This window comes from Pocillopora damicornis, chromosome 13 (genome assembly GCF_964200805.1).
Source record: "Pocillopora damicornis chromosome 13, jaPocDami1.2, whole genome shotgun sequence".
In the NCBI taxonomy this organism is placed as follows: domain Eukaryota; kingdom Metazoa; phylum Cnidaria; class Anthozoa; order Scleractinia; family Pocilloporidae; genus Pocillopora; species Pocillopora damicornis.
In genome coordinates this window covers 13703248-13727948 of record NC_142682.1, presented here as the reverse complement: position 1 = coordinate 13727948, position 24701 = coordinate 13703248, and the positions used below count along the sequence as shown (strand labels likewise).

Here is a 24701-nt window from a genome sequence, read left to right as displayed (position 1 = left end):
AAATTTAGATGATTAGTAATTACTAAATTATATGCCGTGGTAGTGTCTGTTATATCTTTGTACATATTGTGTAATATGATTCTAACGATTTTCAATTTTAGAAAGTAGGCCATCAACATATATTCCCGTATAGATAAGATAATAAAACTAGAACCCATTACTAATGAGAGAGATTCGTCATAGATTCAATCCCTCTCTACTGACTGCGTTGTGACAACAGCGAAAATCAAGTGACCCACTGGGCATGAAATTGTGGCTTGCTATTATTAGTGACATGAGGGGGTTTATCGCGAGTGCCTTTGTTTCGTTTTTGTTTTTGTTTTTTTTTCTTAATGCACAGACAGTTTCGAGACCATATTACGCAAAGATGACAAAGTTTCCACACTTGTAAGGCTTAAGTCTTTCGGCCAATTCATAAGAGAGAAATCTTTGAAATAACCGTAACGCGCACAACTTTCAAAACTATTAAAAAAATATGATTAGAATTAGTTGTGTGAACCTAAAAACAAAGTTAATAATGAGTTAAGTCTCCAATTGGGCTCCCCTCTTTTATTTTCTAACGCCGCAGGACCGCTGTCTTTTATGATCGTCTTCGCCGTCTTCCATACAGTAGAAACTCGATTTAACGAACCTGTGTTATACTGATTTAACGTCCTCGGTATATCGAACGATACTCTTCAGCCCGACCAAAGTTACTGTAAAATGTGTGGGAAAGAACCTCGATATAACGAAATCCTCATTGTAACGAACAAATTTCAACACGTGACAAAAGACAAATTCGAAAAAGATCAACAAGAATTAAAATCCTTCAATATGTAACAATAGAACAGTTCACAACTTACAGCTTATTATAGATGCAAACACTGTCACTATCGACACATCTACAGATTCGGTGTACCCTCTTTGTCTCTTAATAGTTCTATTAACTTCTTTATTTTTGAAGGCTTCTTGTGATAAAAGTTGTAAGAGGCAGGAACTTCCAGTCCAATGCCGTTGTTTCGCTGTGTTCCAGTGACTTTCACTGAAATTTGTCCCCGCGCTTTAAAAAAAAGACATGGTGCTATAGGTATGTACAGCCCTGTACAGTGCACTGTAGCTTCATAAAGACATTGAAGCTCAAGTGTTATTTACAGTAATCATTCCGATCCCAAAATGCTAGGTAGGGCGACGTCACCCCCCCCCCCCACCAAAAAAAATAAATAAATAAGGTAATATAAAATAAGAACAAAAATAAAACAAAACAGCAACTGTTAACCATCTCTCGATATAACAAATATTTTGGTCGTTTTTCTGCAAATTCGTTAAATGGAGGTTTTCGATATAACGAATCTATTTCCCAAGTCCCTTGGCGCTTGTTTAAATCGAGGTTCCACTGTTCACTTCACCAGAGATTGTGTGAGCTAGTGAGCCGCTTGCCGCAAGTGATACATGGGATTCTCCTATGCTCTGAAAGACTTAAGGCGATTTACACAGATCGAGCAGAAATAACGGAGGAGTCGATGTGTGAGCGAGCCAGGGAGTGATGAAGTCGTGATTTGGGACAACACGTTAAGGGGCACCATGACCTACTGATGGCCAATAAATAAGGTTGGCTCGGAAAAATCCAGCTGCACAAATGCATGTAAACATGGTGGTCTATTTAATGGAAAAATTGAACCAACTTCTCCACAAAAAGCTTCTACTACATGAGAGGGAAGTTTTCATTCGCTTTTTTCACAGTTACAGGGAACTTTACCCTTTTCATCGCACAGAAAGTTACAACCCTGGTTTTAAAAGAAAATAAAGATTAGAGAAGGGATGGATGGTTTCAAATAACTGCGGCATAATTTGGAAGGCGATCTAAGACAAATCTGTGTAGAAAATACACACATGCGTACAAGAGTTTGGATGTTCTAAGAGGAATTCCATAGAAGTTCTGACCCACAGAGAATGTCACCAAACCAACGGAAAGCACCATCGGCCTTTGCGACTATTCCACCGCATACATTTGTGTGCTGCCATTTTGCCTCCAGTTTTTTCTTGTCCCGCTCCAGTCCAGTTTCTAGGATGGAAATCAATAAAAATATTAACGTGTATTACTTGAAATAAAAAAAATTATTAAAATAACTGTATGTCTATATGTAATACAAAATAAAAGAGCTCCAGATTCACGGCCTCACAATTTACATGAAAACATCACGCACTTCTGATTGGCTGAAAACTAGAACAAAGTTGTAACACGAGTGCAAATTACAAACAGCGTGCGTGCGCTGTCAAAATTTCGTCTGTCTCGACTTTCTGTGATGTTTTCTTCCTTTTAAACTTAATCATTACCAATTAACAACATGATTTCTCGTGCAATTTCAAAGAATACAAATTGCACTCACCCTATGGGCTCGTGCAATTTTGTTGTCCTTGAAAAATTTTCTCGTGCTTATTAACACCCAATTACACTCGAAATCATGTTATTACCTCTAAAAATCCAGCCTAAAAGTACCTCCGGAAATTTGATGCTATGGAACACACAAGAATGTTTGCGTTTTTGAATAGCTTCCCTGCCCTTTTTTACTCTATGATACAGAATGACAGACTAGAAACTCACCTTCTCCTGTTTGTAGTTCGTTGGGATACTCAACGCCCGTATACTCGTGAACACGTCAAAATATTCTCCAAGACTGATCCTTTGTTACTGAATATGAACAGAAGAGTACGTTTGGTGCAATCCAGTTGCAATGTCTTCCAACTGATTTCTACGTTCTCGCTTCAATACTGCACCTGCATTTCCCGCCGGACTAGCACTGCTGCATCTGTCGAAAAATAAGAACGATCTATTATTTTTTAAACACGATACCAATTTTTTTCCATTCGTATGATAAGGTTTAAAGAGACATAGGCTTACCTTAGCAAATTTGATTATTCTTTTCAACTCTAAAACTGCACAATTAGCTATGAAAGCTAAATCATTTTCTCGTTTTCTTTTAACCTTGGGTTACTTTTGGGCTTTCAACAGCTTTTACTTCGCCTTCTAATAAGTTAAATACACAAAACAAAGGAAGGGCACTCACTTTCTATCTTTCAGTTTCTCCCTCATCTTGTCAACAAGAGCTTCACACTGCTCTTCCCAGCTGTATTTCTTCCCATATGCTTCACGTAGGTCCTTTATCTTCTGTAGGTATTCGCTATGCTCTTGTTGCACAGTTGTGATTGCAGTTGCCCATTTCTCAAGTTCCTCTGAATCAACAATGCATGACTTACCATACGGCAAGTCTGTTATGGCCTGAGCAAAGCCTGAATTTTTGCCCACAAGAACAGGAAGACCTACGGAGAGAGCCTCAAGGGCAACAAGACCGAAGCCCTCAGCCCGCGAGGGCATGATCACCAGATCAACTTCGCAAAGCATCTTCGTCATTTCTTATCTACTTTCTACAAATTCTTTAACGAGCAACTGATCTTCTCTAAGCTTGCTGCAAGCAAAAGCCTTAGCGGCGATGTCGTAGCCTTCTAGCCTGAAGTCTTCTGGATCACTGCGGACTATCCCTGCCCCTGCCAAGTGTACTGTGAGTTCCCTGCTGACAAACCACCCGCACGCGAGGTCCACCCTTCACATAGAAGAAAAACTTCCAATCTTTCCTCTTGGCATGCCGTAGAAGGACTGACTTCTAAAGAAACCTGCAACATAATCACCAATTATTATAAAAGGCAATAGCCACAAATTTATGCCAACCCAAGAGTTCTTTAACATTTACCTACTACAGGGTGGAAGGAAAATATGGAGTTAGGTATGAAATTAGAACTTGGGATTATGGAACATTATCTAGACGTAATTTATAATTACGTAATCACAATTATCATCAAAACTAGGCGGCGAGAAAGTTTGAGGACGAAGTCCCGTTTCGATTACTTATATTATCTATGGGATGCATCTGATCACATTACTAAAAAAGAAAACTTAAAATAAGGGAATTTTTGAAAAAGAAAATCTATAAAAACAGAAATTGCTACGATACCTTGCCATAAAAGAAAGCAAAATCAAAATCAGGTATGGCAGAGGAGGAAATATCAGAAAGATGCCAATTCAGGATAATCTAAAAGAGGGAACTTCAAAAGAGGGAGTCTCCAAGTGAAAGAATTTAAAAAACAGTAATCGATATCAGATGAGATGTCTAGATTAAGGATACTACTCTAACAGTTATATATAAAGAAAATCCTTTAAGCAATCAAACAACGAACAGGAAAATCTTGATACCCGGGGATCGACTTATATTTACAGTAACTTTTCTTGCATTCTAATTCCTTCCTGACATCAAAGTTTTGTCGGACTAAGAGGTAACAGACAAAATCTCTTTTTTGTAATAAAAATGGTTGTAGATGTGACCTGAAAACATGGCATATCTCTGCAGATGCCTCTGTTGACAAACTTGGACAGTTCTTCTACCTCTTTCTTCAATACTAGACTTAGACGGCCTTCCACTTGGTGTAAGACTTAATATGAATAAAATTCTTCCAAAAATGGGAAAGAACTGCTATTTGATTGTGACTTGTGGTTTGTGGTGTCTATCTTTAAAAACCTCAATCCTTTAATGGATGGGAATTGCACAACATAATTAATAGCTTTAATATTTCTACCTTTATTTCATTTTGCCACGGCCGTTCCACTTTGCTCTTTTGTAAAGCCTTGTTACATCTAAATGCTGACTCTTTCAAAGTAAACTGGGTGTCAAGTGTTAGTGCAGCAAGTCTGTAAAATTCAAGAAGAGAAGTTATGTCAGTGCTTTGCATCCATTTTGGTACAAAGAGGAATTGTTTTATGTTTTTATTTATTAAAAAGTATATAAGTACACAAGTAAAACATACTATTCTGCATCTAAAGTCTGAGTTATTCAAAAGCCAAGTCATGATACAAGTTGTGGCAATAAGTGCTTATGCAACATGTAAGTGTTTTCCAAGACTCTGTAGTTATTATTCCAATCAGTAGTGCATGTTTTAACCCTTTTAAAAGTGGACTGATCATATAAGGTTACAAAAATTAATCAAATATTGAAAAACAAAAAAAAAGGAAAGGAAAAAAAAATGAAACCAAATTGTATGCAAACATTGTTTGGGTTCACACACTGTGTATAATTTATCATGTGACTCAACAGTGTTCCTCCATTAACAAAGACAAACCTTAGCATGTTCCACAATGTAAAAATCATTTTCAGAGTAATTAAACATTACCTAGCACTTTTGGCATCAGTTTGAGCACGTTCACCTACGGTTTCCTCCAGAGATGCACCTGTCTTCTTGTCTCCTTCCCCAAGGTCCTCTCCAGAGTTGGCCACCATCTCCTCATCAGATCTGGCTCCAGTCTCTACCACAGTCCTAATGGCTTTCTCTTGGGCAGATTCTACCATGATTTTGTTGTCTTCCTTTTCTTTTTTAATCACATCCTTCACCCCTTCATCCCATTCAAGGATGGATTGTTCAGCTGCATGCACATACAGTAACATTAATAAAATAAATAAAGATTACACAATAAAGCACTATGAAGTACAAATTTCACTTAAAAGCAAACTTAAAAGGGAGATAATCTTGACTCTACAATGTTTGTAGCTCTAAAGCAGAGTTGTTTCATATTAATTTAACTTTGAGATATATACTGTAAATGTATCTTTACCTTCAGGTCTTATGATTGCCTCTAGAAATTCATCTGTCTGAATTAGAGTCTAAACAAGCAAAACACATGAATTAAAATGAGGTTCAAGCTTCCATTACTTCAATAGACAACCTTTTCAGATAAATCTAACAGTAGACTTTAACATGACACACAACGTGTTAGAAAGAGTAGGAAAGATGCAGAATCAGGCCTCAAAGTGAGTTTAAAACCAGCTTTTGTAAAATACTTGTCGAATTATTTCTACTATGTTTGTTATAGTATCATGCTGAAGAGAATGCCTCACTTTCAACACTTCTCTCCTTTTCTGCTAAATTATATAGACCAAAACTAACAGAGGTTGTGTGATGTCTATGACAAGCTTGTTCCTGGAGAAGCATTGCAGTGTCAAAGGAGACTAAAGCTATACAGCCATGTACATGTAAATGCAGGGAAATTTTTTGTGATAGAAATTAAATCAGACAGGTACATGTACTTCAAAGGAATACATTTATACCGTAATTACCCTCCTACCTGTAACATCTCCTTGTATTCTTTATACATCCCTCTAAAGAACCAAAGCTCCTCCCTCTCCATCAAATGTATGTCTTCCTTGTTACCAGAAAGGTCCTTCACGGCTTCAATGATGTCTTTGTTATACTCATTGAAAGTGAATTGCTGAGAAGCTTTCTGTTCTTCCCAGAAAGATTGACAAAACCTGAAGGCCTCTTTTCTAAATAACTTTTTCAGTCTTTCTTTTTCTGTCCAGTCACACATATCTTCCATGCCAGTGATAATCTTTCACCAAACCTCACCATGGTTTCCTACACTAAGTGTCTCTTCCATCCCCCATCCATCAAGAAACAGCTGCAATGCTTTGTTTAGATGTCCAAGATTGGCCTGAAGGACCCCTTGTCGAAAAATGCTACACACAGTCTGTGGGTGATTTTCAAGAAGCTTCATCCTTATATAATAAACCCTTTCTGAAGGTTCAATTGCATCTTCAAATTTCCTTTGAAACATAAGTGCATTAGCAAGATTTTTTTGGAAGATTGCCTCATCCAAATTACCTGCAAGTTTAAGTTCCTCCAGAAGACTCAGTGCCTCTCTGTAACAATTCTTTGCCTTTTCATAATCTCTAAGGCCTTCATACGCAGTTCCAATCTGATTCTTGTACATTGGCAAGTCAAAGTAGTATTCAGATGATAATTTCTCTCGTAGCTTGTAGGCTTTTTCATAGAACTCAAGCGCTTTCTGCAGCTGGTTCAGAGCAAAAAAGCTGTTTCCAATAGCATTGTAGCACCTTGCAATATCAGTATGCTCCTTTAGAAGTGGTTCAGAGAAAGTTAAGGCCAATTTCAGACTAACAAGAGCTCTCTCATTGTCTTTATTCCTCCAGAGGATTTCACCTATACCAAGTAGGTAAAGCCCCTTGGTGAGCTTAAAAGAAGCACTACGTTTATCTTCAACTTTCTGCAGTGAACATAAGGCTGACCTTAATACTGCGGAGGCTTTCTCAGTTCCATAAATATCAGCAACTTGGCTTGCTTCCCAGGACTTGAACTGAGCTCATGCGAGAGAACCTATATCCAAAGCAGACATAAATTTGAAACCATTAACCCTGAATAACTCCCAAAAGTGATTAAGATGTGTCTTCCCTATAGTATCTACACATTATCCAGCAATCAGGCATTCAGGATAATCAAACTTATGTGGTAGAAGTTGTTATCTTCATCTAACACAAAATTCTCATTACTAATTTACAAATAAAATGTGTAGCAAATGTAATTCCTAATCAGAAAAAAACTTAATATGATTATTTCATATTAACATATTATTAACATTACTTAACCCTTTAACTCCCAGAATTGAAATTTCACCCTATAACATCCTTACATTATCCAGCAAACAGCTAATGAAAATATTTAAACTTGTCATGTAGAAGTTGTTAACTTGATCTAACACCACATTCTCATAACTGATTAACAAGGAAATGTGTAGCAGCTAGAGGGCAGAATTACCAATCAGATCTTCGAAGTTAACTGATTGATGTATTTTTCCATTTATTTTGCCACATAATATGTTTTAAACATATGTTTTCAAGCATATATTATTTTAAAACCATTTAGCCTAATTACCTCCCAAAAGTGATTAACATGAGAATAATCAAACTTATCAGGTAGAAGTTGTTAACTTGATCTAACATTAAATTCTTGTAACTAATTTACAAATTAAAGAAATGTGTGGAAACTAGAGGGGAGAATTAACAATAAGAGTGTGGGAGTTAAAGTGTTAATCATAGCCATTACAATTTCCTCAAATGTGATTGGTGCATCAGCTGCTTTATATTCCACTAATCACTCTGCACAGTTGTAATCGGACAGGACAGTGTAATTGGACAGTTGGCTGTAATCGGACACCTGTAATCAGACAGTTGAAGCAGCCAATCATACTAAGTCTACTCAGCTAAATCCACCAATCACAGAATTAATCACAATAACCATAGCAACAACCACTTGCCCTGAAAAAACTGGGAAATTTCCAAATTATTTGCTTTAGACATTGTCCCTACTGGAGATATTTGTCCTAGTAAATGCATTTTTTTTTTGAAATTGTAAAGGTTACAATTAATTGGTAACAAGACTTTGTGTTATCCAATTCTGTCTATAATCATACTCATGATTGACAACTCAGACCCCTGCTTTGTGCTTGTCTGACTTTGTTAATCACTTGTATGATACAGACCGAATTGGACTCCACTCAGACTCCACTCAGTCCTATTACCAGTCATGGTCTCTTCTCCTTTTGAAATTTATGTGACCCTCGTGGAACTTGTTAAGATATTACTGGAAATGAACATATACAAGAATTTGGGGAACTTAAAGAGAATCATGAAAAACTAAGAAGAAATGCTTACTTGATCTTCCATCATCTTCACACATATTAGCCCAGCAATGAAACGCCTTGATAAGTTGTTTATCATTCAGCATTGCAATGAAAAGTGAACTAATAAAAGCATTCTCATGAAAATCACCTGGAAGACTGAAATTATCTGGTTGTAAAGAGATTTCAATGGTGAGCTCATAGTTCACTCTGTCTGTCTCAAACAAATGGAATACCCTGACATAATCTGGCTCCATGAGTTTTGCAATTTTCTCCATTCTGGATATGAACAATTCATAGAAGTGGCATTTTGCCTCCAGGTAAGGAGCACCAAAGTTATCATGATCTTTGATACTGTCAGCAATTATTTCTGTAACAAAGGGTGAATTTCATACTTCCTTTCTTTTGCTTCTTCATGAACAACAGAAATTATTTGGCTGGCTACAAGACCCTCTAACTGAACAATAGCCTCTGACAGGTCAATACCAAGAACTTTGGCAGCTGTTGGTGCAGAGAAAGGCCCATTCCAGTCAAGTTCTCCTATCATTGTAAGGTTCTAGGATGGAAATCAGTAAAAACATTAACGCGTATTAATTGAAATTAAAAAGAAAAAGTTATTGTAGATATATTGTACGTCTATCTGTAATACATTTCAAAAGAGAATTGGATTTACGGCCTTATAATATAAGAGGAAACATTTCACGCTCTGATTGACTGAAAACTAGAACAAAGTTGTAACACGAGTGTAAAGTTGTAACACGAGTGCAAATTATATAAAGTGGGCGCGCGCCGTCAAAATTTCGTCTGTCTTGACTTTCCGTGTTTTTTTTTTTCAAGTAAATCATTACAAAGTAATAGCATGGTTTCTCGTGCAATTTGGTGCAAATAGGCTCTTTTATAAGAATATGAATTGCACTCATCCTATGAACTCGTGCAGTTTTGTTGTCTTTGAAAAATTTACCATTGCTTATCAACACAAAATTATACTCGAAATCGTGCTATTACCTTTAAAAATCCAACGTACAAGTAGTCCTCCACTTTTCTCGATCAGGTTGCACAGGTTCTTAGAAATTTGATGCAATGGAGCACACAAGAATGTTTGCGTCCTTCATTAGGTTCCCCGCCCTTTTTTACGCCATGAAACAGAATGGCCGACTAGAAACTCACTTTTAAACACCTCAAAATATTCTCCAAGACTGATCCATTGTTAATGAATATGAACAGAGGAGTACGTGGGTGCAATCCAGTTGCAATGTCTTCCAACTAATTTCTACATTCTAGTTTCACGGGTTGTGCATCAAAGTCACTACTGCACTTGCATTTCCCGCCGGACTAGCTTTACTGCACCTATCGAAAAGCAACAACGATCTACTTTTAAACACGATATTGACCTTTTTTTCTATTAGTAAGATAGGGTTTAGAGAGACATGGGACCACTTCAGGAAATTTGATTATCGGTTTCCACTATCAAATTGGCCAATTTGCTATGAAACTAAACTTTTTTTTTTCTTTCAACCTCGGGTTGCTTTTGGGCTCTCAACAGCTTTTACTTCGCCTTCTAATAAGTTAAATAGACAAAACAAAGGAAGGGCACTCACTTTCTATCTTTCAGTTTCTCCCTCATCTTGTCTACAAGAACTTCACACTGCTCTTCCCAGCTGTATTTCTTCTCATAAGCTTCACGTAGGTCCTTTATCTTCTGTAGGTATTCGTTATGCCCTTGTTGAACAGTTGTGATTGCAGTCGCCCATTCCTCGGGTTCCTCTGAATCAACAATGCATAATTTACCATTCGGCAAATCTCTTATGGCTTGAGCAAGGCCTGAATTTTTGCCCACAAGAACAGGAAGACCTGCGGAGAGAGCCTCAAGTGCAACAAGACCAAAGCCCTCGGCCCGCGAGGGCATGATCACCAGATCAACTTCGCAAAGCAACTTCTTCATTTCTTCTCTACTTTCTACAAATTCTTTAACGAACAACTGATCTTCTCTAATGCCAAACTCGAGGAGCTTTCCTTTCATCTCTTGTTTTTAAGTAAATAGTAAATAAGATGAGTAAATAAGATGGTTCTCTAAGCTCAATGCAAGCAAAAGCTTTGGCGGCAATGTCGAAGCCTTTTAGCTTGAAGTCTTCTGGATCACTGCGGCCGCACAACAACACTTTGAAGTTAGAACCCTCCCTTAGGGCATGATTCAAATCTTTAAATTCCTCAAAAAGACCAAGAGTGAGTTTTAGGATATTCGAGACATATTCATTTCCAAGGTATTTAGAGAAAGCATCATTCAGTTTGGGTCCAACAGTAACGACCAGATGAGCCATTTTATAGAGTCCAACTTCAGTCTTATGTTTTTCCTCGCCCTTACAAACAGCCTGGCTATCGACTTTGTACTTGCTCAGCTCTTTTGGATCAGTATGCACCATTTGAATCCACTTGCATCTGTGTGGTAGACATTTGAAAATTTGTCCTTGACGACCTAGTTTCTGACCATGACCAATTACAACATCAGGTTTCAGGTCTGGAGGTGGAAAGCTCAGCCAAACCTGAGGATCATCATAGCCTAGGAGTCGCTTTGCTTCAACCACGTTGATCCCGTGCTTTTCAGCCTCCTTCTTATGCTCATGGGCACAAGCACCCTCAGGAAGGAAGACAGTAACCCGCACCATCCCTGCCCCTGCCAAGTGTACCGTCAGCTCCCTGTTTAACGTTGACAAACCACCCCCACGTGAGGTCCACCCGTCACAAAGAAGAGAAATTTCCAACCATTTCTCTTTGCATGCCGTAGAATGGTTGACTACTGAAGAAACCTGCAACAGAATCACCAATTATTATTTATGGCAATAACCACAAGCTAAGGCTAACCCAAGAGTTCTTGAACGCTTAACGGTTTGCTTGCTACTGGATAACCATGAAAACCGGTATTACCTGTCTTATAGGTCGGGAAGTCGGCGACTCAACCGGCAACCCGCCCCTAGGAGGGTGTGGAAGGTGAAACTGGGCATCCTGACAATTAAAAACAAGGTATGTGGTGGACCACTCTCAGTTACACGGGGTGAGAAAACACATCTGTCGTAAGGTGCGTGGTGGACTTTTCCCAGTCGGTGCATTTCGATATGCACTACACAAAGGGCAGAGATACTAAATACTTTGTACTTAAATACTTTACAAGCAGTTTCATGAAATTGCCACACAGAAAACAACTCATACCGGCTTGGAGGTCGCCCGGGTTAGCAAGGTCTGCGCTGATCTGTTACACTCCAACAGGCAGCGAAAAGTATGTTAGGGGCAGGCAGGAGGAAGAAGAGGAATACAGCAGCCTTATACGTAATGAAATGTACGCGCTTTGATGGAAAGACCAAAATTACAGCGCCCAGAAAGATAGACTGCGCTTGTGGCCTTGGAAATGAACAGGTAATAGCTGCACTTGGTGAAATAAGATTGCCTGAATATGATAACTTGGGAGATCATGGGTACATTTTCTTTTGGAGCGGGATACCGACTCAAGAAAGGAGAGATGCAGGAGTAGGCTTTCCAGTTAGAAAGGAGATAGCAGCAAAGCTTGATGAGGAACCGGAGGGTTGTCCAATACACCAAACCGTTACGATTCGTCAAAGGCAGTTTGCGAATCGTTTTACCGGAAGTCGATTCGCGGTTCATGCGTCTCGTTACACCGGAAATCTGATCAACCATCTCTTATTAAATGGAAACGCATACCGGAAGTCAATTTGCAAGTAACTGTCAAGGGTTGTTGAAAATGTTGTCGAATCGACTCGATTCGACTCGAATCGAACGACTCGTCTCAGTTAAAGTCGACCCGTCACACAAGAAGTCGATTTGCATGATACTTAGAAAATATTCCGCAAGTAGCTACAAAATAGGGTTGAACATGTTGTCAAATCGACTCGATTGGAATCGAGTCGAACGACTCGTCTCAGCTAAAGTTGACCAGTCACACCAGAAGTCGATTTGTAAGACTTAGAAAATATTCAGCAGGTGGCCACGAAAGGGGGTTGCAGATTTTGTCGAATCGAATGACTCGTCACAGTTGATGTCAACCCGTCATACCGGAAGTCGATTTCCAAGACAATTTGAAAATATTCTGCGAGTAACTACGAAGGGGGGTTGGAGATGTTGTCGAATCGAACGACTCGACGCAGTTGATGTCGACCCGTCATAACGGAAGTCGATTTGCAAGACACTTAGAAAATATTCCGCGAGAGGAACCTCAACATCGCCAAGTTCGGGAAATACAGAGACATACTTCTTAACAACCGATGTACAACCAAATAAGTTTAAAAAGCTCTTTCCTAAAACGGCCGGAAGTCCATCGTCAGAATATTAAAACTTCCTAACTAGTGCCAATCAACGACAGGATAATGACTATGAGACTCCCACTACAGCGGATGATGTATACCATCTTCATCAGCGTGTATGCCCCAACAATGACCAACACGGACGTGGCGGAGGAAGAGTTCTACAGTGACCCACCTGAGACGATCAGGCGTGTACCGTCTGATGACAGGCTGATACTCGTTGGGGATTTTAATGCTAGAGTTGGTTCATACACTGAGAAATGGAAAGGAGTGCTGGGCAGTCATGGAGTAGGCAAGTGCAATGCTGACGGAGAACTTCTACTTACACCACTTTCAGAGTACAACCTTGTGGTAACCAACAACCTATTCAGGCACAAGGGCACACACAAGACTACATCACAGTAAGACAGAGAGATGAGAGGAGCAGACTGTGGTACTGATCATGTTATGCTAAAAACTAGATTAAAGGTTTGTAGACGAAAACAGCACTGTAGGACGGGTGGGAGTCCACCTCGGAAGCTCGACACTTGTGTACTGAAAGGCCAAAAGAAGCAGGAAGAACTCACACAGAAAATGGACAAAAACTTGAAAGACTGGGAGAGCAACAACTCAGAGAAAGACATAGAAGAGAAATGGGCAACGCTGAAGGATATGGTGTATCAGACTGTGAGTGATGTTCTGGACCACCCTGAGTAGAAACGTTAAGATTGGTTTGATGACCATGATAAACATTTGAAGAAACTATTCGAAGCGAGGAATATAGCTAGACAGGAAAGTCTACAGTGTAACACAAGGCCAAAGAAGAAGAAAGTTCAAAGGCTCAGAGTGAGCTACAGAAGTACATCAGAGAGAGACTAAGTCCATAGGGTGGAAAAAAAATAAAAAGAGGAGGAATTCCAAACTGCAGTAGACATGAAGGACATGAAAACATTCTTCACAGGTCTGAGAGAAATCTATGGCCCCAAACCAAGAGGATTGATCCAGCTAAAGGCTCCAGATGATGAATCGGTTTTGCAAGGGAAAGACAAGATCTTGGACAGATTTGCAGACCATTTCGACCAACAACTTAAAACAACACCGGAGATCTTGCTGAGGAGACTAAAGAGGCCATTGTGCAACGACCAGTTGCATCAAGTCTGGATGAACCACGAAATCTCAATGAACCAATGGCAGCTATCAGCTCAACACAGGATGGTAAAGCTCCAGGAACGGATGGAATTCCAGCAGAACTGCTATTTGAATGTGACTTGTGGTTTGTGGTCTGTAACTTCAAAAAACCCAAATTTCCTTTAATAGATATAAATTGCACAATTTAATTATTAGCCTTGAAATTTCTACCTTTTCTTCATTTTGCCATGGCAGTTCCACTTTTCTCTCCTCTAAAGCCTTGTTATATTCAAATGCTGAGTCTTTCAAAATACAATGAGTGTCAAGTGTTGGTACAGGGATTCTGTAAAATTCAAGAAGAGAAGTTAAGTCGGTGCTTGGCATCCATTTTGGTACAAAGAGGAATAGTTTTATGTTTTAGTATAGGTAATCACATGATTTCAAGTGCAATTTGGAATAAATAAGCATGAGTAAATTTCCTCAAAGACTAACAAAATTGCACAAGCCTGTAGGAGCAAGTGCAATTTGTGGTCTTTGAAAAAATTTACAAGTGCTTATTTATTCCAAATCGCACAATAAAAATCATGTGATTACATATTAATAATATACAAGATAGAAAAAATACAAGATAACTTATAATAATTATATAGAAGCAAAGTGCCCTTTAAGTGCAAAAATAATTATTCAAACCCTGCAAGGGACATTGCGCATTTGGTCAAAACAACTGCCTACGATCAAAACAATTATATACAATGATATTTTCACATCTTTAAGGCCCAAAAAAGGTCAAAGTCTGACTAAACAGTTCAAGAAATTGTTCTTTTACTTCTTCACACTGAGTTAACCCTCTCCTGCTTTGAATCACCTGAAAACTACATTTATCTTAACCAATCAGAATGGAGTAATTTTTTTATGTATGTTTAACTATCATTTGCTTAGACATGTCCATTATAATGAAAAGGATATTAGTACATAACTAAAACAACTTGCTCTACATGTGAAGTCCTCCAGTTATTTGGAAGCCAAGTATAACACAAGTTAAGGCAATTAATGCTTATGCAACATGTAAGAGTTTTCCAAGACTCTGCAGTCATTATTCCAGTAAGGCATGTTTTAATCTTTTTTTTAAAGCACACTGATTTCAAATAAGGTATCAAAAAAATTAATCCAAAATTGAAAAGAAAAAAGACAGTCAAATTGAATGCAAACATTGTTTGGTTCATACACTATGTACATGTATATCATGTGACTTAACTCTGTTTTACTATCAACAAAGACAGACCGAAAAAAGGTTTCACAATATAAAAATCAAGTTCTGACCAATTCAACATTACCTAACACCTCCGCCTTCAGCTTGAGGAACTTCAGCTACTGTTTCCACCAGAGATACAACTGTCCTCTTGTTTCCTCCCCCAAGGTCTTCTCCAGAGCTGGCCACCATCTCCTCATCAGATCTGGCTCCAGTCCCTACCACAGTCCTATTTGCATGCTTTCTCTTGAACAGATTCTACCACAGTTTTGTTTTCTTCCTTTTCTTTTGTAGTCACATCCTTTGCCCCTTTGTCCCATTCAAGAATGGATTGTTCAGCTATGTGCACATACAGTTACATTTCATTTAATAAAATAAATAAAGATTACACAAAAAAGGACTATGAAGTACAAATTTCACTGAAAAGCAAACCTAAAAGGGAGATAATCTTGACTCTACAATGTTTGTAGCTCTAAAGTAGAGTTGTTTCATATTAATTTAACCTTAAGAAATACACTGTAAATGTATCTCCTTACCTTCAGGTCTTATGATTGCCTCTAGAAATTCATCTGTCTGAATCAGAGTCTAAACAAGCAAAACACAGTAATCAAAATAAGGTTCAAGTTTCCATTACTTCAATGGACATCCTTTTCAGATTAATCCAGCCCTAGACTTTCACATGACCTCCAATGTGTTAGAAAGAGTAGGAAAGATGCAAAATCAGCCCTCAAAGTGAGTTTAAAACCCGCTTTTGTAAAATACCTATCCAATTATTTCTTCTATGTTTGTTATACTATCATACTGAAGAGAAAAAAATTCAACACACACTTTTCTCCTGTTCAGCTACATTCTATGGATCAACCCCAACAGGGGTTGTGCGATGTCTATGATGAGCTTGTTTTCGGAGAAGCATTGCAGTATCAAAGCATGTAAATGCAGGGGAATTTTTTTGTGATAGAAATCAGACAGGCAGTAGAAAATGTTTGGCAGCCAGGTAAATGTACTTGAAAGGAATAAATTTGTACTGTAATTACCCTCCTACCTGTGACATCTCTTTGTATTTTTTGCACATCCCTCTTAAGAACCAAAGCTCCTCACTCTCTATAAAATGTACATCTGCTGTGTCACTAGAGAGGTCCTTCAAGGCTTCAATAATGTCTTTGTTAAACTCATCGAAGGTGAATTGTTGAGAGGCTTTCTGTTCTTCCCACAAATATTGACAAAACTTTAAATGACTTCTTCTTTCTTCTTTTGTTTGTCCAGCTACACATATCTTCCACGCCAGTGATAATCTTTCGCCACACCTCACTGTGGTTTCCTACACCAAGTGTCTTCTCCATCTCCCATCCTTCAAGAAACAGCTGCAATGCTTCATTTAGATGTCCAAGACTGGCCTGAAGGACCCCTTGTTGATAAATGCTACGCACAGTCTGTGGGTGCTTTCCGAGAAGCTTCATCCTTATACTATAAGCCCTTTCTGATGGAAAAATTGCATCTTCATATTTCTTTTGAAACATAAGTGCATTAGCCAGATTTCTTTGGAAAAGTGCCTCATCCCAATAACCTGCAAGTTCAAGTTTCTCCAGAAGACTCAGTGCATCTCTGTAACATCTCTCTGCCTTTTCATAATCTTTAAGGCCTTCATATGCAGTTCCAATCTGATTCTTGTACATCGGCACATCAAAGTGGTTCTCAGATGCTAATTTCTTTTGTACCTTGTAGGCTTTTTTAAAGAACTCAAGTGCTTTCCTGGGCTGATTCAGAGCAAAAAAGCTGTTTCCAATAACATTGTAGCACCTTGCAATATCAGTATGCTCCTTTAGAAGTGGTTCAGAGAAAGTTAAGGCCAATTTCAGACTTACAAGTGCTCTCTCATTGTCTCTATTCCTCCAAAGGATTTCACCTTTAACACGTAGGTAAAGCCCCTTGGTGAGTTTAAAAAAATCACTGGATTTATCTTCAACCCTCTCCAATGAACATAAGGCTGACCTTAATACTTCAGAGGCTTTCTCAGTTCCATCAATATCAGCAACTTGGCTTGCTTCCCAGGACTTGAACTGAGCTCGTGCAAGAGAACCTATATCCAAAGCAGACATAAATTTGAAACCATTACCTGTAACTCAAACTCCCAAAAGTGATTTACATGTGTCTTGACCCTATAATATCCACACATAATCCATCAATCATGAGAATAATCAAACTTATCAGGTTGAAGTTGTTATTTTGATCTAACACCAAATTCTCATAACTAATTTACAGACTGAAGAAATTTGTAGCAGCTCAAGAGGAGAATTAACATTAAGAGCATGGGAGTTAAAGGGTTAATCACAGCCTCTTCTCTCTTTGAAATTTCTATGACCCACCTTGAGTTTGTTAAGGATATTACTGGAACTGAATATGAACAAAACTTTGGGAAAGTTATAGAGAATCATAAAAAAACTAAGAAGTAATGCTCACCTGATCTTCCATCATCTTCACACATATTTGCCCAGCAATGAAACACCTTAATAAGTTGTTTACCATTCAGCATTGCAATGAGAAGTGAACTAATCAAAGCACTCTCATGGAGTTCACCTGGTAGACGGAAATACTCTGGTTGTAATGAGATCTCAATGGTGAACTCATAGTTCCCTTTGTTTGTCTCAAACAAGTGGAAAGCTTTGACATAATCTGGCTCAATGAGTTCTGCAATTTTCTTCATCCTGGAAATGAAGAGTTCATAGAAGCGGCCTTTGGCCTCCAAGTAAGGAGCACAAAAGTTTTCATGATCTTTAATACTGTTAGCATACTTCTGTAAGAGTGAGTGAATATCATACTTACTTTCTTTTGCTTCCTCATCAACAACAGAAATTATTTGGCAAGCTACAAGACCCTCTAACTGAATGATAGCCTCTGGTGGGTCAATACCAAGAACTTTGGCAGCTGTTGGTGCAGAGAAAGGCCCATGAAACAAGGAAATCACCACTGCAGATAACTTTAACCTTTCTGTGGAAAGTGTTTCAAACATTAAACTTACTGCAGACATCTGATTAACATCTACACCTTCTTCTTCAAAACTAACAGGCCTTTCTCCAGTGTCCTCCTCCACTTTTGATTTTTTTAGAGCACGGGCAACTTCTGCAATAAGTTCTACTGAAGATTTTCGTTCTTGTCGCAAAATAGCTCCTAGTCCTTTAAGAATTAGAGGGAATCCTTTTGCAATGCTTATTAAGTCGTCTTTCTGCTGTGGTTTAACATCAGTCATTCCCTCAGGAAAAATAAGTTTTTCTGAAAAAACCCTTTTTAAAGTACTCACCTTAAAATTATTCACATTACTGGGACCTCTTAACTCGGTCTTAGAGGTGAGTAAAAGCTTTAAAGGAGATCGTTTCCCTTTGCTTTCTGAGAGCTTTGCTAAAAGTTCTATGAAAGTAGTTTCCAAGTTTTTCCCTTCTTCGTCTTTTCCTGCGGTAAAGTGGTCTGCATTGTCCAGCATAAACAGAACAGCATGTTCCTCTCTTTCCAACTCTTCAACCTTCTCTAGAATTTTGGTGACAACATAATTTTGATCAACATTGTTATGATATGCAAAAAAAACCTTCCGGACATCAACGTTTGCTTTTTTCTTTCTTATGTAACTCTCAACTGTTATGTAATCACTTCGGACTACTCACGTGTCAGTTCTCGGGTTACACGAAAAAATAACATATGGCATAATAAGAGAGTCGCTATCGCGTTGTTGTTGTTTCGTTAGCTCTAAAGGTAACCTGCCTCTCAAGTGATTAAAGTTTGTGTTCAAAGAAGCTTACTGGACTCAGACTCACTATCTTGCTCTCTCGCGTCTTAAAGGACAAAACTTGGTGTCAGAAGTGGGATCACGTTTCACGAGCTTTGTTGTTGTTGGTGGAAGTTTATTTTATATTGGTCATGACCTCGACCTCTGCTAGTCAGCAACCTTCTGGTTCATCGGCTGCTGCACCGATCTATACCACCACAGTACCGCTAGCCAAACCTCCAGATCCTCTTAATCTCGAAGACAGGTCACGTAGAGGCGATAACTGGTTACACTTTAAGAGAGCATGGCAAATCTATGAACGGGCGGCTGGGATAAGTCAAAAGGACGGCCCAGTCCGTGTTGCTCATTTTCTTAACATCGTTGGAAGAGAAGGAGTCCAATTGTTTGACACCTTTACCTTCGCTGAAGACGAAAGCGCTGACAATATTGATGACGTCCTGGCTAAATTTGAATCTCGTTGTTTGCCGCAGCGAAATCAGACGTATGAACGGTACCTCTTCAACAAGAGAGAGCAAGAACCAGGAGAAAGTGTCGATCAATATTGCACAGCACTGATGCGCCTTTCTGAACACTGTGGGTTCCTAACCCTAAGAGACAGCTTGATAAGAGACCGCCTCATCCTTGGAGTCAAGAATGATCGGTCACGCAAGAAACTTTTAGAGAAGAAAGATCTCACTTTGGATAACGCGTTGGATATCCTGCGAACACAAGAGCTAACTGATATACGCGCTTTAGACATGACAACTGAAGAAGCCAATGTGAATAGGGTAAAAGCCAAGAAAACGAAACCGCCTAAGACCCAGACTGAGGATACAACACCGCATAAACACACTTCAGGTAAGAAGCGGACTCCTCCGTGGAAGTCAAGAGGGAAAAGTTCTGGTAACCCCGACAATGTATACACACGAGAATGCAAGTTTTGTGGTACTGTTCACGAGATGAAAAAGTCAGCTTGTCCAGCAGTTGGCAAGAAATGCACCAAATGTGGCAGAGACGGACACTTTGCAAAAAAATGCCACTCTCGCTCTGTCAATCACGTACAAGATTGTGAAATCTACAGCCACAAACCCTCCCCCACATCAGCTTATGTAACGGCGTGCCTTAACAATAATGCCCAAGTACAACTTCAGATTGATACAGGTGCTTCATGTAATATTCTCCCCAAAAGTGCCTACATCCGGGCTACAGGAGACAAACAGTGTACAAACCTTGAACAGTCGTTTACAAGGCTCATCATGCACAACAAGACTGTAGTCTGGCCACTTGGTCAAATCCGCCTACTAACTGAACGGAAAGGAAGAAAATATGGAGTTCTTTATCACATTGTGAAGCAAGATTTGACACCCCTCCTCTGTCGAACGACGTGTGAAAAGATGAACCTGGTCAAAATCTTGGATGCTGACGTAAATGCGATTCACGACGAAAGAATTGACGTCTCGCCAAATGTTAGAAGTGATCCTATCCTATATGAATTTACCGATATCTTCACTGGAATTGGCTGCCTTGAAGGAACCTACTCCATTCAAGTGGACGAAGGTTTCCGCCCGGTGGTACATCCCCCTCGTAAAGTGCCAGTCCCACTCCGAGATACCCTCAAGTTAGAGCTGGATAACATGGTGAAGAGTGGTATCCTCGCCAAGGTAGTTGAACCGACATCATGGGTCTCTAGCCTTGTCATAGTGAAGAAATCTAACGGGAAAATACGAGTATGTCTGGATCCTCGAGATCTCAACCGCGCAGTGAAACGCTCGCATTATCCACTTCCAACTATTGAGGAAGTAGCAACTCGCCTTAGTGGTGCTAAAGTCTTTAGCGTGTTAGATGCCAAATGTGGATTCTGGCAGGTACAACTTGATGGAAAGAGTAGTTACTTGACAACCATGAACACACCTTTTGGTCGCTATCGATGGCTCAGAATGCCATTCGGAATAAACTCAGCCCCAGAAGTATGGCAACAACGAATGCACGAGCTAGTAGAAGGACTCGCAGGTGTTGAAGTCATCGCCGATGATTTCCTAGTTTGCGGTTTTGGAGACTCTAATGAAGCTGCAATTGCCAACCATGATCAGAATCTCAAGGCTTTCCTCAATCGCGCAAGAGAAAGAAACCTCACTCTCAACAGCGAGAAGTTGAAACTTCGACAGTCACAAGTTCCTTTCATAGGACACCTCCTTACAGCGGAAGGTCTAAAACCTGACCCGTTAAAGGTACAAGCTATAGTGGACTATCCGGTGCCTACCAATCTCGCTGAACTCAGAACGTTTCTGGGAATGGTGCAGTATCTGGCGAAATTCTGCCAACATCTGTCTACAGCATCACAGCCCTTAAGACAGTTGGAAAAGAAGGAAATAGAATGGCATTGGCAACACCCCCAAGATAAAGCCTTTAAGGAGATAAAAGAGCTCATCACTAAAGCCCCAGTCCTACAGTACTTTGACGTGAGTAAGAATGTCACTATACAGTGCGATGCCTCACAGTATGGCATTGGCGCAACTCTACTTCAGGAAGGACAGCCAGTTCACTACGCCAACAGGGCACTGACGTCGACAGAGCAAAATTACGCACAGATTGAGAAGGAGCTCTTAGCTGTTGTATTCTCTTGTGAGCACTTCGAGCATTACATTTATGGCAAGCACGTCACAGTCGAAACAGATCACAAGCCACTGATTGCTATACAGAAGAAGCCAATCAATACAGCTTCTAAGAGATTACAGCGTATGATGCTACGTCTTCAAAGATTTGACCTGAATCTCACTTACAAGCCAGGCAAAGAGATGTACATCGCTGACGCACTTTCTCGCGTTCTACCTAAGCAGTCAAAGGTACCAAATGCTAGCACCTCATCCTGCTATAAAGATCTAGAAACTGTCAACTTTGTTGAAGACTTATCGATATCAGAGTCGACACTTGCCAAGTTTCAAGTGGAAACGGCCAAGGATGAATCTTTACTAGCGTTGTTACAAGTCATACGCGCTGGCTGGCCTACAAAAACTTCCATGGTACCTACAAGCGCACAGCTTTTCTTCAAATACCGAGATGAAATGACGCTCCAAGATGGCCTAGTTTTCAAAGGAACGAAGATCGTTGTCCCAGAGAGCCTTCGCCGTGACATGATAGAGGAAACACACAAGTCCCATCAGGGACTCCAAGCATGCCTTCGAAGGGCCAGAGAGGTTTTCTTCTGGCCAGGAATGTCTGCACAACTCAAGAATCGTATTGATAAATGCTCTATATGCCAAAGTGTGAGACCTGAACAAGCCAGTGAACCTCTTCAGCCTCACCCAGTTCCTGACAGGCCATGGCAACGAGTTGGAACAGATTTGTTTACCTTCGAGAACCGAAACTACCTCGTATTAGTTGATTACTACAGCAACTTTATCGAGCTGGATCATCTTGCCGATACTACGTCCCAGACAGTCGTTCACAAGCTGAAGATGCATTTTTCGCGACATGGGGTACCCGATTACGTAGTTTCTGACAACGGTCCTCAGTACTCATCCTCAGAGTTCCGAAGATTTGCAGTAACGTGGAAGTTCACTCATATCACCACCTCACCACACTATCCACAAGCTAATGGGATGGCCGAAAGCGCAGTCAAAACCTGCAAGACTTTAATGAAGAAAGCTCTTCTGTCTCAATCCGATCCATATCTTGGTTTATTGGATCACCACAACACCCCCACTGCTGCGACAGGTATGTCTCCGTGCCAACGACTTTTTGGTCGCCGAACTAAGACACTTCTACCCTTCTCAGAGTCTTTACTCAAGACTGACCAAACAGTTAGTGATCTTCTCAAGAGGGATCGTGTCAAGCAAGCGAAACATTTCGACCAACATGCTAAACAACTCTCAGAACTCAAATCAGGTGACATAGTGCGCATGAAGATGCCTGGAGAAACAAAGTGGTCAAAAGCAGTTGTTTCTTCTAAAGTGGCATCTCGCAGTTACAAGGTTGAAGTCAATGGTAGATCCTACAGGCGTAATCGCAAGCAGTTGCGTTCTACCATGGAACCACTTCAAGAAACCCCCTTCAAAATGGACGAAGATGACCTGACCGTTCCAGACAATCTGCAGGAACAGGACCAACCCCCTCCAGCAAGTTCTCAAGTAGGAACATCCATGTCCCCTCCAAGATCTCAACTACCCCCAACACCTCAAACAGAGCTGAGTGCAAGACCACCTCACGAAGCTACTACAACTGAAATACGGACACGACATGGACGATTGATCAAGCCACCTAAAAAGTTTGACATTGAGTTATAGTTAAAAAAAAAAAAAGAAAAATAGGAAAAAGGGAAAGATGTTATGATATGCAAAAAAAACCTTCCGGACATCAACGTTTGCTTTTTTCTTTCTTATGTAACTCTCAACTGTTATGTAATCACTTCGGACTACTCACGTGTCAGTTCTCGGGTTACACGAAAAAATAACATATGGCATAATAAGAGAGTCGCTATCGCGTTGTTGTTGTTTCGTTAGCTCTAAAGGTAACCTGCCTCTCAAGTGATTAAAGTTTGTGTTCAAAGAAGCTTACTGGACTCAGACTCACTATCTTGCTCTCTCGCGTCTTAAAGGACAAAACTAACATTACCAACTGGGACTACTAGTTCAAGAGAATGCAGCATGTTGTAATAGATCGCTCTCATATCCTTTGCTTCTCTTAAATCAAAAACACGGTAAATTCCTCGCCACTGCAAGCAAACCTCATTGGCAAGCTTTGTCTTTCCTATACCAGACGATCCAAACAAGTTTAATACTCCGGTATCTTTCGATTCCAATTTTTTGTTAATTCTCTTGATTTCTTCGCTCCGTCCAAGCAATTCCTTCTCTGGATCAGCTGTTACCGAACGGGAGGCCTTGAAATGTTCTATAAACTTTTTGATGATTTCCTCGTTGTTCGATTTCGGGGCAATAACATCTTCGATTAGTTTGAGGTTGTTCTCAGAAACATACCCATGCTTCTTAAGAAGATGTAAACTTTCCAACAGATCACGATTACCCAGCAAATCGAATTTCCCTCCGTAATTGTTTTTTAAAATTTTAACTACATTTTCTGATTCTACAGAACTAAACTTCAAAGAAATGTCTATGAAAAGTTGTTGTAAACCTTGCGCAGTTTCGCTACCAACTGCCGCCATCTTTGATTGCACTACGATCCGCTGTCATTTCCATGTCCCCAACGCATGCAAGATAAGTCACGCAATCTCACCGCGCATACCCGGAAGTGACTACGACCATAGTAATGACGCGCTTCCCTTCGAAGGGTCTTTACTTTTGATTCTTTTATCCCTTCATCCACTCACCCATTTATCCATTTATGTAATTCCTTTTTAACATTCTCTATTTTCCCATTGGGCTACAGTGGAACCTCGATCAGTAACAAACCTCTATAAAACGAAGTCCTCGGTAGAACGAACGATACTCTTCAGCCCAGCCAAAGTTATATATAAATATTCATTTACAATACTGATGTCAGTTGTTTGCCATGAGCGAAATGGGTCATATTACAATGCTGCACTTAAACTAAAGAAGTTTTTCTCTTGCTATTAAAATCTCCATTTGAGATTAAATTGAATCAGATGACAATAAAGTCGCTCGTTTTCCGTTTGACCGGCTCGACGAAAGCCTCTGCCTTTGCAATCTCTTAGAAAAAGAACAGCTTGCGATGAAATTGCCCGATGACTTCTTAGCGAAAAACACCGTGTATCGCGATACAGCTGATTCTTTCGCCTCAAGTTAGCTTTTGGTTTGCAAAGGGAATTACCCT

General features: G+C 39.8%; 2 protein-coding genes and 1 pseudogene across 6 annotated transcripts in view; all 3 read right to left on the bottom strand.

The window, feature by feature from the left end:
- Positions 1-1622: 1622 nt before the first annotated feature.
- On the bottom strand, positions 1623-6397 carry LOC113678463 (uncharacterized). The gene is made up of 7 exons (XM_089191759.1): positions 6146-6397; positions 5636-5684; positions 5197-5446; positions 4606-4717; positions 3045-3648; positions 2582-2786; positions 1623-2041 (listed from the first exon to the last, which is right to left on the bottom strand). The coding sequence occupies exons 1-5, from the start codon at positions 6395-6397 to the stop codon at positions 3511-3513; spliced, it is 801 nt and encodes a 266-aa protein (XP_089047885.1). The 3' UTR covers positions 1623-2041; positions 2582-2786; positions 3045-3510.
- LOC149035592 (uncharacterized) lies at positions 6299-15364 on the bottom strand. Of its 4 annotated transcripts, XM_089191757.1 has the most exons (7): positions 15246-15364; positions 14143-14254; positions 10093-11298; positions 9662-9841; positions 8529-9050; positions 7107-7194; positions 6299-7020 (listed from the first exon to the last, which is right to left on the bottom strand). In XM_089191757.1, the coding sequence occupies exons 1-3, from the start codon at positions 15350-15352 to the stop codon at positions 10483-10485; spliced, it is 1035 nt and encodes a 344-aa protein (XP_089047883.1). In that variant the 5' UTR covers positions 15353-15364; the 3' UTR covers positions 6299-7020; positions 7107-7194; positions 8529-9050; positions 9662-9841; positions 10093-10482. The 4 variants fall into 4 exon arrangements, with proteins under 4 accessions (XP_089047883.1, XP_089047882.1, XP_089047881.1 ...); XM_089191756.1 differs by having other exon boundaries at positions 6299-7194; positions 9500-9841; XM_089191755.1 differs by having other exon boundaries at positions 6299-7194.
- LOC149035591 (uncharacterized) overlaps positions 15357-24701 on the bottom strand; it is a 10619-nt pseudogene continuing 1274 nt past the window's right edge. Inside the window, exons 1-5 of the transcript XR_016182357.1 lie at positions 23521-24701; positions 17618-18737; positions 16203-17237; positions 15697-15745; positions 15357-15499 (exon numbers count right to left, since the gene is read on the bottom strand). The exon at positions 23521-24701 is cut by the window's right edge and continues 1274 nt beyond it. The product of XR_016182357.1 is annotated as an uncharacterized LOC149035591 (transcript). The remainder of the gene's footprint in view (positions 15500-15696; positions 15746-16202; positions 17238-17617; positions 18738-23520) is intronic.

Bases quoted from the DNA above. Each gene is read 5' to 3' on its own strand.
- LOC113678463 (XM_089191759.1), bottom strand. From the start codon at position 6,397: ATGGAAGATATGTGTGACTGGACAGAAAAAGAAAGACTGAAAAAGTTA. The intron at 5,685-6,145 runs GTAGGAGGGTAA...TTGCTTGTTTAG, and splicing joins AATACAAGGAGATGTTACAG to ACTCTAATTCAGACAGATGA. The intron at 4,718-5,196 runs GTAATGTTTAAT...TGAATTTTACAG, and splicing joins ACTGATGCCAAAAGTGCTAG to ACTTGCTGCACTAACACTTG.
- LOC149035592 (XM_089191756.1), bottom strand. From the start codon at position 15,352: ATGGTGGCCAGCTCTGGAGAAGACCTTGGGGGAGGAAACAAGAGGACA. The intron at 14,255-15,245 runs GTAATGTTGAAT...TGAATTTTACAG, and splicing joins GCTGAAGGCGGAGGTGTTAG to AATCCCTGTACCAACACTTG. The intron at 11,299-14,142 runs GTAGAAATTTCA...ATTCTGTTGCAG, and splicing joins CATGGCAAAATGAAGAAAAG to GTTTCTTCAGTAGTCAACCA.